Consider the following 18980-nt stretch of genomic DNA (forward strand, 5'->3'; position numbering starts at 1 on the left):
GTTATAGAAGGAAGTGGAGACGGCAACCTATCCCAAATATTGGGACCCTGCCTGATGGATATGGTCCACTTTCTAAGGAGATCAAAGAGCAAAGTACCCTCCTCTCCATCCCCCTCCCCCCACTAGGAGGGCAGGCCACGATGAGAATGCAGGCAGGTGGCAATGAGCTGTCCTCTGGGGAACATGTGGGCTGATTGAGGTAAAGATGTGACTATGCTTAAGAATAGAGTGTGCAGTGACACGAGGATGCTGTCATTCATAATGGAAGGGGACCCCCGAGAGACAGACACCGGAAAGAGGGTGAGTGTAATGGAGAGATGTAGAGAAGCAGCACTTTGGATGTTCTCATCTGAAATGTTAGGTGTAGATAAGATGGGCTGAGGATAGAGCCGTAGACTGAGTGGAAGAGGAGAGGAGGCCAAACTTCGTTACCACAGGGAGAACAGGGCAAACCTTCCTATTCACTCACTCATCCGTTCGCTCAATCACTTATTCACTGTATATGTATTTATTGCCTGTTCTTATGGGCTGAATTGTATTTCCCCCAGATTCATATGTTGAAGTCCTAACCTTCCAGCACCTCAGACTGTAACTGTGTTAGATGTAGGGCCTTTAAAGAAGTAATTAAGTTAAAATGAGGTCATGTGAATGAGCCCTAATCCAATATGACTGGTGTCCTTATAAGAAGAGATCAGGACACAGACACACACAGAGGGTAGGTCATGTGAGCACACAGGGAGAAGACGGCCATCTACAAGTCAAAGAGAGAGGCCTCAGAAGAAACCAAACCTGCTGACACATTGATCTCGGACTTCCAGCCTCCAGGACCGTGAGGAAACAAATTTCTGTGGTTTAAAACACTCAAGTCTATGGTACTTTGTTATGTTAGTCCTAGTCAACAAATACACATGCCCACCATGTACCAGGCAAGAGTTCGAATATACACCAGGACTGATGAAAAGCCTTCTTTACAAGGTTCTGTAGCAATGAAAACTCCTTGTTTTCTAGTTCTTATCCACTTGGAGGGGAAACCTCTCTTGTTGCTGTCACCTGCCATCATGCCAGAGCTGCAGCAAACACCTCCAAGCCACCTGGAAACCTGTCCGTAGGGGGAGCAGAGGCGGACATGAGGGATGGGAGTCAGTGGTAAGAACATGACGTCACTTCTCATCCTGACCACTGTCTCCTCATAACCGCTGCACGCCCAAAGGAGCAGAAAGAGGAATGAATAATAAGGAAAAGGCAGAAACTTGCAAGAAGAAAGCACCGTTACAATTTGAACCCACCTCTACATCTCCCTAGGAAATTATAAGCTGGAGAATGTCTTTACGACACTTAGATTTACTTTTCAAGGACTGTGTCTTGAAGCCTCTTGCTACTCTGTTTAATAATTCACAGATTGGTCTAAATGAACCAGCAGGGCTCTCTGTGAGAACCCCTGTATTCCACAACCTTCATGCCAATACCAACAAGCAGTGTGGCCTCACAGTTTCAAATGAATGCCTCACCGTGGCAGCCTCCGTGTTTATCTTCCATGTCAAACCACTTTACAGCTCTGAGGTTCCCGGCCCACGATGCGTTTGGCATGGAGCCAGGAACACCTGCAATATTGATAAAGAAGAAAAGCAGAAATGAGAACCAAGAAAGAAAGGTGTCAATTTCATCAGTTAAGCTTCCAAGTCATGTTTATTTTCTCCCAGTATATTCTCTTTCGTTTCAGATTTTTCATCATTGGTACAAAACCCCACAGGCTTATGGTGCGAATAGTTGGTAGTTATGGATCTAGACTTGCCACCAGTAAAAACAATCCATTGGTTTTTTTCATAATTTGTGCCCAAGCCTGCAAGAAATGCCATTGCATGAAAACATAATGCAGATGAAGAAGCTGGAGATTTTTGGTCTCAATGCCTTTTAATTAAATTTACTTTTTAAGGGACTTCCCTGGTGGTTCAGTGGTTAAGAATCCACCTGCCAATGCAGGAGACACGGGTTTGAGACCTGGCCTGGGAAGATCCCACATTCCACAGAGCAGCTAAGCTCGTGCGCCACAACTACTGAGCCCCCATGCCACAACTACTGAAGCCTGTGCACCTAGAACCCGTGCTCCGCAAGAGAAGCCACCGCAATGAGAAGCCCGCGCACGGCAACGAAGAGTAGCCCCTGCTTGCCACAACTAGAGAAAGCCCGCGTGCAGCAAAGAAGACCCAATGCAGCCAAAAAATAAATAAATAATAATAATAAATATTATTAAAAAAAATAAATTTACTTTAAAATATTTTATTGGAGTATAGTTGATTTACAATGTTGTGTTAGTTTCAAGTGTACAGCAAAGTGAATCAGATATGTATTTCCATTCTTTTTCAGATTCTTTTCCCATATAGGTTATTACAGAATATTGAGTAGAATTCCCTGTGATATACAGTAGCTCCTTATTAGTTATCTATTTAATATATATAGTAGTGTGTGTATGTTAATCCCAGTCTCCTAATTTATCACTTCCCCCCATGTTTCCCCTTTGGTAACCATAAGTTTAATTTTGAGATCTGTGAGTCTGTTTCTGTTTTGTAAATAAGTTCATTTGTATCATTTTTAAAATTAGATTCCACATATAAGTGATATCATATGATATTTGTATTTCTCTGTCTGACTTACTTCACTTAGTATGATAATCTCTAACTCCACTCATGTTGCTGGAAATGGCATTATTTCATTCTTTTTTATGGCTAAGTAATATTCCATTGTATATATGTACCAAGCAAGTCTTCTTTCTCCATTCCTCTGTCAATGAACATTTAGGTTGCTTCCATGTCTCGGCTATTGTAAATAGTGCTATTATCAAAAAATTTTAGGACTTCCCAGATAACATTTATCTTAAAGTGAAAGCTCAGAAAACAGGCCACTCGATGTCTTTAGTGCTAATAAGTGAGAGAGATTCCAGGGTCGCTCCTGTATGAAGTTTGCAATATTAGACATATGGAACTCAAGCAATCTTTTAACACAATATCTTTTTTATATGCTGAAGTTCTTGTTGAGCATTTGGTGTTGCCAACCACTGTGCTGGGCAGTAAGGGATAGTGTAAGTGACAAGACACAATTCCTGATCATCCAGCAGTAAAGATGATGAGCCCCCAAGCAATGGTTTTTTTTTTTTTTTTTGGCTGTGTTGGGCCTTCGTTGCTGTGCACGGGCTTTCTCTAGTTGCAGCGAGCAGGGGCTACTCTTCACTGCAGTGTGCAGGCTTCTCATTGCAGTGCCTTCTCTTGTTGCGGAACACAGGCTCTAGGCACGCGGGCTCAGCAGCTGCAGCACGTGGGCTCAGTAGCTGTGGCTCGCGGGCTCTAGAGCACAGGCTCAGTAGTTGTGGCGCACAGGCTTAGTTGCTGTGCGGCATGTGGGATCTTCCCGGACCAGGGCGCGAACCCGTGTCCCCTGCATTGCCAGGTGGATTCTCAACCACTGCGCCACCAGGGAAGCCCAAGCAATGGGTTTTGAGCTTTGAGTTTTTCCTAGACTGGTGTGCACTGATCTACCCATCTTCTCTATTTCTTTCAGTTGTTCTTTTGACCAAAAGTTGCTGACCAATACTTGCTGATGCATTACCAATTAATATTTAACTCACCTTTGAACTGTAAAAAGCCTTTAAAAGGGAGAGGAGGGCATTAGGCTGCCATTCTGCTAAACCAGAGCTTTTCCATGTTGGCACTATTAACAACGTAAGCTGGACAACTCCTTGTTGTAGAATTTTGCATTGTGTGATGTTTAGCAGCATCTCTGGACTCCACCCACCTGATGCCAGTAATACATATCCCCCCAGTTGTGACAATCAAAAATATCTTCAGATATTGCCGAATGTCCCCTGGTGATGCAAAATTTCCCAATTTGAAAAACACTGTGCTATCTCCAATAACCTCCATCTCAATAAATTTTGGATGGGTCACAGAGATTGAAGGGTCCATTTAATCACACACAGTAGGACTTCCCTGGTGGCGCAGTGGTTAAGGATCCGCCTGCCAGTGCTGGGGACACAGGTTCGAGCCCTGGTCCAGGAAGATGCCACATGCCACAGAGCAACTAAGCCCGTGTGCCACAACTACTGAGCCTGCGCTCTGGAGCCCACGAGCCACAACTACTGAACTGTAGCCCGTGCACCTAGAGCTCATGCTCTGCAACAAGAGAAGCCACCGCAGTGAGAAGCCCGCACACTGCAACGAAGAGAAGCCCCAGCTCGCTGCAACTAGAGAAAAGCCCAGGCACAGCAGTGAAGACTGAACGCAGCCAAAAAAGAAAAAAAAATTTGTTAAGAACAAAGGTATGGATACCAAGGGGGAAAGGGGTGGCTTGGGAGGAATTGGGAGACTGGGATTGACACACATACATTGTTGTTATTATGTATAAAATGGACAACTGATGGGAACATGCTGTATAGCACAGGGAACTCACCTAGTGCACTGTGGTAACCTAAATGGAAGGGAAGTCCAGAAGGGAGGGGATATCTGTATGCGTATGGCTGATACATTCTGTTGTGCAGTGGAGGCTGACACAACATGGTAAAGCAACCATACTCCAATAAAACTTAGTTACAAATTTTTTTTTCCTCTTTAAAAACACTCATGAAAACGTGCATTTTCAGACAGAAAAAAAGCCCTGTTCTTTTGCCCTCATGTCACATAATAATATACGAGTATTTAAATCAAGTATCGTACTAAGGTCTCCCAGCCCAGCTAAAATTAAATTTTGCACAGCCTTTTCTGAAAATGGTATGAGTCATCACCCCTAAGGGCTCTCTATCAGGCAGGATTCTTTTCTTGCTGCCAAACTTGTAAAGTTTGTTTATAAATGTGGAGTACTCAAGAAAAACACTCTTTATTAAGCAATATTTCTTCCTATTGTTTTAGTTTGCATTTAATACTTTAAAAGTTACTTTACTGCTTGCCTATCCAAAAAGAAGCTTCTTTATTTTGTTCTTAGGACACATTTTTAAAGAATTTAGAATAAAACTCGCCTTGGTTAGGTTAGGGGGTGGGGAGAGGGCAGTTTGGAAAGCAAAGAGATAATCTGGTATATTGACTCATGTCAGCAAGATTAGCTGATGTGATTTTTGTGTCTATTTTGATTAAATAACTATAGCAGAAAAGTATGAATAAAACATTGCCATGACAAAAGGTCCCTTAACCTCTTCTAAAGGATTGCATTTTTAAAAGGACAAAATATTTTTCTTCCTTTTCATTCTCATTAATATTGATCATCACAAACTCTTATTCTGAAACACATTCCATTATTCTAGAGATAAGACCATGACATTTATAATTAATGACTGTTGTCTTTAAAATAAACACATAGGGAGTTCCCCAGTGGTCCAGTGGTTAGGACTCTTGTGCTTCTGCTGCTGAGGGCCCAGGTTCAATCCCTGGTCCGGGAACTAAGATCCCACAAGCTGCATGGCGTGGCCAAGAAAAAAAACAAACAAAAAACCCCCCACGCATAACACCTATTAACCTTCTGCTAATAAAATTACAAACCTCAACTTCCATACTTTCTATTTGATGATAAATCTCAAACATGTTTGTTTAAATACTATTCATGTTGTGCTTTAAAAATAACATTTGTAGGAGCAGAAGTAGGGAGAGGGACAAACACAGACAATGTTGAATTCTACTTTGGTTTTTTGTGTTGTTGCTTTTTGTTTTTTTTGCAAAGAGCCCATGAGGCACAGCCATATCCGGCAGGAATGGGAATAGACCCTTGCTTCTGAAATGTGGTTCTTGGACTGAGAGCTTCAATATCACCTGGAAGTTTGTTAGAAATGTAGCATCTCGGGCCCCGCCCAGACCTCCTGCACCAGAATCAGCATCTTCACAAGGTCCCCAGAAGATTCCTGTGCACAGTCAAGCCTGGGCTACAGTCGACACTGCCAAGGACCCAGCTTCATTTCCTCCTTTCCTGGAAGTCCTCCCCTCAGCCTTCATCAAGCTTCCAGGTAGCTTCTCATCCTCCTATTCTCACTCAAATTCTGCTCTTATGAAGGAAGCTGGTACTTACATCCTAGTGCCCTCTGCTGAGAATACAGCTGACCCTGAACAACACGGGTTTGAACTGCGAGGGTCCATTCACGTGCGGATTCTTTTCAGTAGTAAGTACTACAGTCTTTTGCAATAGGAGGTTGGTTGAATCCATGGATGCAGAGCCTTGGATTCAGAGTAACCTTGGATACAGGGGAACCTCAGATACAGAGGACACTCAGACACACAGGAAACTTGGGTACAGAGGGCCAGCTATAAGTCATACTCGGATTTTCGGGAGTCTGCCCCCCGACCTCTGCGTTGTCCAAGGGTCAACTGCTTATGCATTTGAACCTCGAGATCACCTCCTTGAAGACAATCAGCCCACCTGTTGCTGGGAAAAGCTGAGCTGAGTGGAGGGCCAGTTGTCACGGTGCCTTTGACTCCACAGCATTTGGCCCAGCATTCGGAGATACTGATCAACCTTAAAGGAATGGTGAGTGTGGCGCGCAAGGGATGTGCCACCGCCTTAGGCTTTGGTGCTGATGGTGAGGACCGCTTAGCTGTGTGTGGACCAGACAGGCCTGGTTACCACCTTGGCTTCCCAGTAGGCCACCATACTTGAAGGTATAATAACGTCCTACTTCTCAGTATTGAAAAATATTTATTTTACCCTCTTAGCAAGGGCCAACCCATTTCAGTTTGCCCTACAGCAACTGCCTAGGTGGCCACCAATCATTGATTCTCCACATCTGTCCTGCCTTGCACAACTAGTTTAGGGAGAGATCAAACACTCAGCAAGACTCTGGTGACAGCTCTATTCGAATACTTCGTAGGTATCCCTTGCTTATTATTTTGAGCAGATAATGGCAAGCGAAAGATTGAACAGCCTGAATATACAGTGTGACCACTATTCAGTAAGCAGTTCAATCTGTCTTAGGTTAAAACATACATGGAAACCCCAAAGCTACTGATCCCATTACTTGTGCCAACGTCCAGTTGCTCCTTTCACTCCCGTAAAAACATCTACTATGGGGCTTCCCTGGTGGCACAGTGGTTAAGAATCCACCTGTCAACGCAGGGGACACGGGTTCGAGCCCTGGTCTGGGAAGATCCCACATGCCGCGGAGCAACTAAGCACGTGCGCCACAACTACTGAGCCTGCGTGCCACAACTACTGAGCCTGCTCTCTAGACCCCGTGCTCCACAACAAGAGAAGCCACCGCAATAAGAAGCCCGAGCACTGCAACGAAGAGTAGCCCCCGCTCGCCGCAACTAGAGAAAGCCGGCGCGCAGCACCGAAGACCCAATGCAGCCAAAAAAAAAACCACAAAACCCTACTGAAATGATCCACTAATGGGATATACTACTATATCCCACGATACATATTATATATATACTATATATTTTTAAAATACTGGACTAGGTGATTGTGTTAGTATTGTTGCTCTTATAATTATGATTGTTTGTCAGAAGGGTAGTTATGGGGTATGTGGGTAGACGTCTACCTCAAACCACAAGTATCCTAGGAAGCATCTATTTTGCCTTATTTTTAGGACGGGGCAAAAAGGACACTAATCGTATCAGAGAAACCATTTTAAACTATAAAATCCAATTCTCTCATTTGCTCTTCAGAGACTTATTTAAACAAAAGATTTGAGATAGTGTTTACAGAGTAAGCAGGAATGTTTTCTTAGGGCTTCGCCTTTATTGGACAAATAACTGCATTTGTTGAATAAACGAATGTGTTTCTTTGAAACGCAAGTTTTATTTGTACTGACTTGAGTTTCTCCTTATTGTTCTTACACAGCGTGGTCCCCATTTGGGGATACATATATGTGGTAACAAATCCCAGCACCTGCTTATTGTTTAAGCTCAGATGCATACTTTTTAGCTTGTTAAATAAGCAAGAATTTTGGTTTTAAATGTCAAAAGTCAACGCTGGTGTCAGTGTATTGAAAGAGGTTTTCTCACAACTTCATGGTGGTGCAGGAAATGGGCACAACTCTGGAAAATCAATTTAGAAAAGTAGGAGAAGCCACTATAATCACCAATTCCCTCTGGCCTTTTAAGCCACTAGTTTCACAATAAGCTAAGGAAATAACTTTTTCAATGTGAAAATCTGTACACGAAGGTGTTCATTATGGTATTATTTATGCATAAAGACTACCAGCAGAGGCTCTGAAGTCAGATAGTTGACATGTATGGAAAAGCATTTCTTCTACCCTCTTAGCAAGGGCCAACCCTTTTCAGTTTGCCCTACAGCAATTGCCTGGGTAGCCAACAGTCATCTGTTCTCCACATCTGTCCTGTCTGGTACAGCTGGCATAGGGAGGAGATAAAACACTCAACAAGACGGGAACACTCAACAAATCCCAGTGTGTGACCTAACAGTTACGGTAATCTCTTTAAGACATCATGTATCAATACTAATCTTCAAAACCTCACAGGGTGGGAAGGGTAAGCTGGGACGAAGTGAGAGAGTGGCATGGACATATATACACTACCAACTGTAAAACAGGTAGCTAGTGGGAAGCAGCCGCATAGCACAGGGAGATCAGCTCCGTGCTTTGTGACCACCTAGAGGGGTGGGATAGGGAGGGTGGGAGGGAGACGCAAGAGGGAGGGGATATGGGGATATATGTATGCATATAGCTGATTCACTTTGTTATACAGCAGAAACTCACACACCATTGTAAAGCAATTACACTCCAATAAAGATGTTAAAAGAAACCTCACAGGGTTTTGTTAGTGTTAAATAAGATAATGTATGTGCTGTGTTTAGCACAGTGCCTGGCAGGCTTAACTAAATAAATGGTTGCAAGTATAATCGTTCTATTAAAATCACGGCGGGGGGTGGGGGGGACGGAGTAGCTGTGGAAGAGACTACTTTTTTTTACTATAACCTAAAGCAAGTTTCTCAGCCTCGGTACTACTGGCATTTAGACTGGATAATTGTTTGCCGTGGAGACTGTCCTGTGCACCGTATTGGGTTGTCCAAAAAGTTCGTTCGGGTTTTCCCGTAACATCTTTGGCCAACCCAACAGGATGTTTAAGCAGCATCCCTGGCCTTTACCCACGAGATGCCAGTGGCATCTACAGCTGCCCCCCACCCTGAACCCCCAGCTGTGACAACCAAAAATGTTTCCAGATATTGCCAAATATCCTCTGGGGAGCAAAACTGCCCCTGGTTTGAGGTGATTTTTAGAAATAAAAAGGTACATTTGTTTCCGCTTACCAATGGTTCATTAATCACTTAGGATTTTTAACACATGAAACTTACAAGAAGTGATCCTCTTTCGTTTCCTGTGGATGTTTTTTTAGAATTCTGTAGTCCCTGAGATCATGACCTCTCAGTGTTCACCTCTGATAACTGCCAACAAATTAACTATGGTTGTAAAAGGAAAAAATGAAATGAGGAAGAGAAACGTAGCATTTTACACTGGAAGGGATTTTAGAAATTTTCATGTTTTAATATTTTAATATGGTCCCTTCATTGCCAAGTTGTGCAAACCAGAGCCTAGAACATTTAAGTGAATTGTCCAGGAGTGTGAACATGCTAAATTACTCGTCGATTTTGTTTCAAGATAATTTATTCACTCATTCAGACAGTTTCCTTGAGGGCCTCCTGTGTTCCACAGGAGATGCTGGGGGTAAAGCCACAAATTAGATGCTCTGGGAGCTTTCAGCCCAGAGTATCCAGAAGGGTTTATATTTATTGGTATTGATTTACTGATACTGATATTTTGGGCTAGCATATCCAGAAAGGTTTATATGTATCGATATTTTAATTTTTTTACTTTTATTGATGTATAGTTGATTTACAGTGCTATATTAGTTTCAGGTGCATAGCACAGTGATTCAGTTATATCCTCCACCTTTGTGATGAATCCCAAGACTCACGTTCATCCCTTCCAGCTAGAACTGTTGAAATTTTGTGCAGTATGGGAGCCCCCAGCCGATTCCAATCTATATCGGCAGCTCTGCAAGTCTTACCTGGCTTTAAAGAACAAAAAAACAATTATAAAGCTATTTAAAAGGAATTTTTGGGCTTCCCTGGTGGCGCAGTGGTTGTGAGTCCGCCTGCCGACGCAGGGGACGCGGGTTCGTGCCCCGGTTGGGGTAGATCCCACATGCCGCAGAGCGGCTGGGCCCGTGAGCCATGGCCGCTGAGCCTGCGTGTCCGGAGCCTGTGCTCCGCAACGGGAGAGGCCACAACAGTGAGAGCCCCGCGTACCGCAAAAAAAAAAAAAAAAAAAAAGGAATTTTTTTTTTTTAACTTCGATCAATAGTGGTGAAGCACAGAAATCCAATTCTTGTGCCCCCATCCAGAATGAATCAGAAACTCTGGGGATAGGACACAGCAGACTTTATTTCTAGAAGACCTGCATTTTAACAAGGCTTTAGAAAAGCCTCCATCAAAAGGTAGATGGGTAGGGACTTCCCTGGTGGCACAGTGGTTAAGAATCCGCCTGCCAATGCAGGGGACACTAGGGTTCGAGCCCTGGTCCAGGAAGATCCCGCATGCCGGGGAGCAACTAAACCCGTGCACCACAACAACTGAGCCTGCACTCTAGAGCCCGTGAGCCACAACTACTGAGCTCACGTGCCACAACTACTGAAGCCCATGGGCCTAGAGCCCATGCTCCACAACAAGAGAAGCCACCACAATGAGAAGCCTGCGCACCACAACGAAGAGTAGCCCCTGCTTGCTGCAACCAGAGAAAGTCGGTGCACAGCAACGAAGACCCAACGCAGCCAAAAATAAATAAATAAAATTTAAAAAAAAGAAAACCAAAAAAGTAGATAAAAAAGTGGATGGGTAGGGACTTCTCCAGTGGTCCAGTGGTTAAGACTCCGTGCTCCCAATGCAGGGGGCCCGGGTTTGATCCCTGGTCAGGGAACTAGATCCTGCATGCTGCAACTAAGACCCGGCGCAGCCAAATACATAAATATTAAAAAAAAAAAAAAAGTAGACGGGTAGAATTTGAGACGGATCTTGAATGACGGGGAGAGTGTGATGAGCTCAAAGTATTGCCTAGGAAGCAACCCCACAGTCATTGTTTGGAGGTAAAAATGGCTTGAGGATCTGAGAAGAGCGCAGAACTCCACCCCTCCCGTGGCTGCCCTACAATTATATTAACAGAGAATGAAAAGTATTTTAAAAAATCAAACTTTAAGAACAATTCCTCTTCTACAAAGTATTGCTTCCAGGGGCGCAGAGCAAGTTCCTGAACTCTAGCTCTCTGAGAATAAACTTGGATAAATGATTTGTCTTTCAGCATCTTCTCTCTGTACTTTGTTTTGAAGAGTTTGGTCTGTGTGGGTACACGTTGTACTTTTTAATATGCCAAAGCGAAATAAGTCTCCTTTCATCTGATTTGCTTGTCTTTAGTGCAAAATTATGCGAATTCAATGTAGAAAAGAAAGAAATACTGAAATGAAGAGCAACTGGGTTCATTTATATGCACTATTCTGTGTCATTATTTCTCTAGTACTGTTCAAGGAGCCCTGATCATTCCTTTTTTCTTTGTAACTTTCCTCAAGTTATTCTGTTTTCTTGAGACTGTGAAGTTTTGTGAGTCAAGTATGAGACAATAGCAAATTCATGATGATGATGTCTCATGAAAGTTTGAGACTGAGTGGCCACATTTAAAGGAGTGGGCCTTTTATTTCAAGGTTCATGAAAGCACCTGGAAGAAAAAACTCACATGGTAGCGTCTGCCCACTGTTGGTTGGCAAACCATTCACTCCGAGGTGGTAAGAGTATCTGATGGGGGAGCTGCGTCAGGCAGGGCTGACTTCTGGCATGAACAGGAGGGAAGTACTCTCCTGTTAGACTTTTATCAGACATTCCAGAAATACCATAATGTCTTTGATAGATCTATCCTCAGACAAGCAGCCAGATAACTAGCAAATACTCTGGACATGGTTGAGCAAAAGGGGAAGGAAAGGAGGAAGAAGAGGAAGAAAGGAAGAAAGAATTTGAAGTCATGTTTTCAAACTTCAGAATATATCAAAGCTTTCTGGAGTGCTTAAAATAAAGACTGTTGGGTTCTAGTCTCAGAGTTTCTTTTTTCTTTGTTTCTAAATTTAGGTACAATTGCCATATATTATATTAGTTTCAGGTGTACAATATAATGATTTGATACTTGTATGTATTGCAAAATGATCACCACCGTAAGTCCAGTTAGCAACGAACTCGTTTTCAGTTGAGTCCCAACTGTTTTCCAATCTACCGGCCGTTCTTCAAGCCTCACCTGGCTTTTCATGGTACCATTTTCCTTTGCGGGCGCTGCCCTAGTTCAGCTGCTTGACATCGTCGCTCACCAAGACTATTTCAATTGCCTACAAACCAGTCTCTCTGCCTCCAGTCTGCCCGATTTGTTGGCAATACCAGCAAATGTCTTCTTCTATAATTAGCGTTGACCCTATTGCCTTCCTATTTGGGGGATGCGGGATCACTTTGAACCGTCTGCCCTGTGTCTGCTTCTTCAAGCCACTTTGAGATGCCTATCCACCAATCACTCACCCTCCGACAAACGAAAGCAAATTCAGACTTACCATCCCAAACCCCTTCTGCTGGTGTCCATTCCACCTCTTCCTAGAATTCCGACTCCCCACTCCACTTCTCATTTTACATTGCTGCTTCTGCTTCCCGGGACCCAGTTTAAAGTTATCTCTTCCCTCAAAAACTTGTGTATAAACTACCACTTTCTTCTTGTGCTTCAGACTGTCACTAACCAATTCCCCAGCTAGCCCCTCAGAACCATGAACCTGGCTGGGTCCAGCAGTTCACTGCTCTAGGTCACATTCACGCCAGGGAGATACTAAAATGCTGACCATGGCACAAAAGGATTTTTGCAATTATGTCCCCAGACTACACATGGCAGATGGGCAGAAACCACATCTGATTGGTAGGCCTGTTTGGTTTGACCCCCCTAGAAGGGGGGTAGAACAGTGGGAAAAAAAGAAAAAGATTTCCCATGAAAGTCTGGACTGTCAGAGTCCCTTGCCCACAATTCACTACAACTTTATCCAGCCTGGAGCTTTCCTGCTGCCCTGCTGCCCACCGTGTTTCACTGGCTCACGTTGTCTGCCTGGCCCTGTCAACGTGTAGTCTGAAACACTGGGTTTCCACACCTCACCTCTCAATACTGCCCATGTCATCCTTCATCACTATCCACGCACCCAGCTGTCCTGCCATCCTTTTGGGGATTCCCAAATCGGTCTTCCACTTTCTCGTAGTTCTTTCTACCCTGACTTATGCAAATATCTAAGAAAACAAACTCAAAGTAAGTCATGGGGCTGTAATGCACCGCATGGTGACTGTAGTTATTACTACTGTACTGCATATCTGGAAGTTGCTAGGAGAGAATCTTAAAAGTTCTCATCATAAGGAAAGAAAAATGTGTAACTATGGTGGTGGTGACAGATATTAACTAGACTTATTGTGATCATTTCACAGTATGTACAAATATCTTATTATGTTGTACACCTGAAACTAATGTTGTATGTCAATTATGTCTCAGTTTTTAAAACAAAGAAAAAAGAAAACAAGCTCATACTTGTTAGAAACTAAAGTTAGTAAAGTTTAAATCCTAAAATAGCCTCTTCTCCTAAAAAAATAATTTTTAATAGACTTCTTTTTTTTTTTTAGAGGAGCTTTAGGTTCACAGCAAAACTGAGTGGAAGGTACATAGATTTCCTATATATTCCCTGACCCTCTCCTCATTTTATATGTAGCACACTGGCAAAGATTTAGAAAATGTTAATACCCAGTGGTGGAGAGGGTGTAGGGAAATAGGGGTTTCAGAACTGCCAGGGGGAGTACAAACTGGACCAATTTTTGGAAAAGCAGTATGACACTTTGTACCAAAATGCTTAAAAAACGTGCATACCCTTTGACAATTGAATGTACTGAAATTTGTCTTAAGGAAGTTCTTTGTAAATTCTTATTTGTGAGGCAATGTAATATAGTAATTAAAAGGAGAGACTCTGAAACTATATCGCCTGGGTTCAAGTGCCTGCTTGGCCAATTAGTAACTGTGGGACCACTGACAGGTTACCTAACTTCTCTGTTCCTGGGTTTCCCTAACTGTAAACAAGGATCAAAACAGTCCCTACACCTCATGAAGTTGTTGCGAAGTGTGTAATATACCATGGTTGAGAATCCCTGCTTTTCAAAGACTATTTCATTGAGCATCCCTTTATAGGGATAATACTTTTCAGCTTCTAAAACACCAAACATTATGCCTTGGTAAGGAGAGATTTTACTTTTCACCCAATAAAGCAACTTTATTTGTAAGTTTTGAAGATTTCAAAAATACAGAAAAGTTCAGAGAAGAGACCAATTTTTTTTTCCCCATTCCCCCAAATTAGATAGTGTTAAGCATCCCAGTGCATTTACCTTATGAATCTTTACCTTTTTTTTCTTAAAAATATTATTCTATAATTTGTGAAAAATCGAACACTTTATTCGAATGGATTCAAATGACTCATAAAAGTACAAAGAACAAAAATGAAAGTTTAAAAAAAAACCCAAAACACTACAAAATCTTACATTTACAAGTAACCATCATTAAGAAAACATCATTTCATAAAGCATTTTTTGTACAGATAACTTCCATGTCACCTTAAGACTATGACATAGCTGTTAACTCGTTGACTAAACTATACCAAATATAGATTGCAAATAACCTTTTACAACTGGCCTTTACCATTAAGATGTATGGGTTGAGTTTCCTTAAATGAGTTTGGGCATACCTTATGTACATGTTTACCACTTTTATAGGTTTATCAGTCCAAAAACCTGTTTCCTTAGGACCTAAGCTTTTGTTATTTGCATCATGTGAACATCAAGTAATAAGTTTTCTCTGTGATCTATTTGTTTAGATGTGTTTGTTCATAGCTTGAATTAGGTATATGCATTTCAAGCGGCATTTCCTAGATTTTATGTGACTGTTTCAAATAAAAGTATCTACAGTACTGATTGCCCTTCTCACTACATTACGCAAAGCAATTTCATGGCCAGTTCGTTCCTTATAGGAATCAATAGAACACAGCATGCCCTGTACTGCTGTGTTTCCCGCCTGGGCAAAGGGTCCTTAATGACTCCATTAGACAAATTTTCATCTTGCCCTGCATGCAGTGCCTTCCCTTCCTCACCTTCAAAACAAGGTGCCAGGTTACACCCAGTTGGATGTAAATCAAGAATTCACTCCCAAGTTATAAAACATTCCTTCCAATTCCATGTTAAAGCAGCCAAATAAAAATCACCATTGCTTAGGACTCTTGTCTAATTTTAACCCCTGTTGACAACCCAAGACAGGTCCAAAGGATTTGAAGGTCAGTGGTAAATTCCACTTGCTGCTGCATGCACTGGGGTATATATATATAGGTTGCTAATTCTGGGAACTAAGTGCCTATCTATAACAAGCCTAATCTTTTATACAGAGCAGCAGAAGCACTTCTGTTTATACTCTTCTGCAAATGTGAGAAACATCTTTTAGAAAAAAAAACTTTAAAAAGAGAAGAAACATGGGAGCAAGTGTCCTAGGATGTGCCAGATGTATGTGGGTCTCCTACCCCACCCCTACCCCCACCCCCGACCCCATGGAGTTTCCAGCAGTTTTTAGAAACACAGGAAGTCACACTACAGCCCAAGCATTTCTTCTCGAAGCATCTATTTAACCTGACCATTGGGATGAAAAGCACTAGGCTAGTTAGAAGCCCTAGGACGACACAAAAGCAGCAGACCTGGTTGAGAGGGTCAAGATGATTGCCACTTCTGGAAGGGAGCAGAGGGGGGTTCCTGGAGTACTTGTAGTAACGTGGGGTTTTGTTCTGGTTACTCAGGGGAGGATCAGTTTGAAAATTCAGTGATTTCGATTCTGATATGTGCGGTTTTCCGTATGTATGATATTATATTTCAATGAAACGTTTAAGAAAGTTATAGAGGAGGTGGGAATGTGATATTTACATAAATTTGTAAAACAAAACATGAAACTTCAAAGAAATGTTGGCCCCTTCAGTTCCTTGCCCCCTTCTCCAATTAACTTCATGATGTTCCCATTGTTTATTCTGAATCGCAGATACTGTCAAATCAAAGGTAACAAAAGCATACCAAATTCAAGCTTCATAATGATATAACTAGTATTTACTCTTTTTTTTTTTTTTTTGGCTGCACGGTACAGCTTGTGGGATCTTAGTTCCCCAGCCAGGGATTGAACCCAGGCCCTCAGCAGTGAGATCACAGGGTCCTAACCACTGGACCACCAGGGAATTCTCTGTATTTACTTTATCACCCAAATGAATAATATTACTAAAAACGACCCTACTTTTTTTTTTAAATAATAAGAGGTCAAACTACTATTTATTTATTATTTATTTCTATTATTTACAGAAAATAATAAATCAATATATAACATGGGAAAAGAAAAGTTTGCCAAATGGAACCAACACTCAACAGATACCTGCCAGAGGATCTATAAGAAACCATTATATTCACCTTGGAACATGCAAAATGAAGTCATTACAGTAAAAGAAAGGAAGAATAAGAAGCTGCTTTTCCAGACCCCAAAGGCATCATGTTCTATGATGCCATTTTTACCACATTCTGGAAAAGGCAAAACCATGGGGATGGAGAACAGGTCAGGATTTGCCAAGGGTTTGGATTGGGGGCAGGGGTTGATTACAAGGAGCACCATCAGGGAATTTTTGGAGGTGATGGAATTGTTCTTGATCATGGTAGCGAATGCACGACTCTATGCAAACGCCGAAACGCAAGGGACTGGACACCAAAAAGAATGAATTTTACTGCCTATAAATTTAAAAATAAAAAGGGGGGCTGTTTCAGATTTAGCAACAATGTATAATAGAATGGATCTCCTTCATGGTAAATGGATAAATTTTAAAATTCTATTTTGTAGTATACCCAGAGAATTTTTCATTTGAGAAATAGTAATATTCACTATCTTTTAAAAAATGAATTCTGAACACTTTTTATGGAATCCTGTCATTAAAACCCATCATTCAGTATTAGACAACATACATACCAAAATGTAGTTACTGCCCTTTTCCTTCAGTACCTAGGGTATTTCAGAGAGAAATTGTGAGAAGCACTAAATATATAAAGTCTATTGTATTATGACTTACAAGTCCCACCTTCGTGACCCAGATCAGCTGCTAAAGCATGTGACCCAAAGAAATCACTTCACCTTCCTGGGCTTTGGTTTCTCTAATCTTAAATGAGGAGATTATCCTTTCCAACTCTAGTATGAAATTACCCATCCACTTCACAAAATCATTTTGTTATTTTTGAAGTAGGCATTCCGAGTTTCTACTCCTTCCAGAATCATCCACTTAAAAAAAAAAAAGAAGAAAAAAAAAAACCTATCACTAAAACGACATTCAGTGGGCACCTTCTCACTACCTGGCTCAAATTCCTCATTTTACAGAGGGGGAAGCTGAGGCCCAGAGAGGTTAAGTGACATGCCCAAGGTCAAACAGCTAATTAAGGACAGAGCCTAGAACCTAGAAAATAATTTTGTCATGTGCATATCTAATATCTAGGTCACTGGCCCCTCTTACAGGGTCCAGTGGCTGGAGCTAGAAATTCCTTCTAAACTTTAAGTCCTAAAACCCAAATTAATTGAGGCCAAGGCTGGTTAACAGTTTGTGTCAGACAAGCTGTTAGCTGACAAGGCCAGAAGGCCAGAGTCCATTTTCTTCCCTCCACGCTGCCCTGTAAGACCAGAGAATCAATCTCAGATTACATTATATACATAAAAAATTAACAAGACAACTGAACCCAACAGAAGCCCATGAGAACATCTGGTAACAGGAAATACATTAAGATTTGGCTGAAATTTGCAAAATATCTTCAAGTCAATTCCAAATTCAAACATACAGGGGGCTCATAAAATAATAAGACTATCAATTTGTCTTTCTTTTTTCCTATATAGACGAAGCAGAATATTCAGACGCTAGAAGAGATGGAAAAGGTATCTCTAAACACTGCACACTAATCAAGTCTTACTCTTAGTAACACACTCCTCCCACGTTCCCTGCAGGAAGAGGAAGGCCAAGAAAATGAACATCTTAACAAGCATTATTGCCTCTAATGCTTGAAGAACTTGTGCTTATAGATTCAGTTTTGTCCATTTAAAAAAGGAAGAAGAGGGAGTTCCCTGGCAGTCCAGTGGTTAGGGCTCGGAGCGTTCACAGCCAGGGCCTGGGTTCAATCCCTGGTCAGGGAATTAAGATCCTGCGAGCTGTGCGGTGTGGCCAAAATAAATAAATAAAAATAAAAAAGGAAGAAGAAAACTCAATATGGTTGATACAATATGTCCGAAAAGTTGGGTTAAAAAGGTTTTCACTTTTCAGCAAATCGTTGTTATGGGATATATAGAAAGCCTTAGCCTGGAATATTGGCATTTTCCATTTCTTTTGAAAAAAAGGAAGTTACTCATTTCTGAAAATTTGAGTCAACTCAGTGATGTCATAAATTTTAAGTTTTCTTGCTTTTAGTATGTGTAGTATGTTGATGGTTGTTGAAAATGGCTGATGGGCACGTCAGGATTTACTGTATCATTCTCCATTCTGTTTGTAAATTTCATAACAGAGTTTTAAAATGATCCCTGTGTAAGTAGCTAGGAGGGGCAACGTTTGTTTGAACACTGAAATGGGAAGGATGTGGCTGAGTCAGCAGAAACCTGTACAGAATGATTGTGAAAAAACTCTCTAACTTCTTTCAAGTCTTGGCTATGTTGATTTCCTTTTCCAAGAAATTACATTTATTCTAAACAGACATCTGTACATGGTAAGGTTTAAGAAAATAAAACCATCCTATTAATCCCAACTCCTGTTCCTTTCATGTGGTGTGATCTCAAAAACAGAGTACTGAAGACACTCGTCCTTTGCATTTTTAAGGAAACACTCTCCTCATGGATGTGAGAACATACTTCACAGTATTATTGT

The 18980-nt window shown here is 41.7% G+C and overlaps 1 protein-coding gene across 20 annotated transcripts in view; it reads right to left on the reverse strand.

Moving 5' to 3' along the window:
• GCNT2 (glucosaminyl (N-acetyl) transferase 2 (I blood group)) overlaps positions 1 to 18980 on the reverse strand; it is a 148829-nt gene that overhangs the window by 28584 nt on the left and 101265 nt on the right. For 16 of the 20 annotated variants that reach the window (XM_049715621.1, XM_049715619.1, XM_049715622.1 and 13 more), the window contains one exon: positions 1509 to 1601. The exons of 1 other annotated variant lie outside the window; for it this stretch is intronic. In XM_049715621.1, coding sequence (XP_049571578.1) covers positions 1509 to 1601 — 93 coding nt within the window. Of the gene's footprint in view, positions 1 to 856; positions 1100 to 1487; positions 1602 to 18980 lie in introns of those variants that run through there. 3 more of the 20 variants (XM_049715629.1, XM_049715630.1, XM_049715631.1) reach the window with 2 other exon arrangements.

The sequence above is a fragment of the Orcinus orca genome, chromosome 10, assembly GCF_937001465.1.
Source record: "Orcinus orca chromosome 10, mOrcOrc1.1, whole genome shotgun sequence".
NCBI classification, from domain to species: Eukaryota; Metazoa; Chordata; class Mammalia; order Artiodactyla; family Delphinidae; genus Orcinus; species Orcinus orca.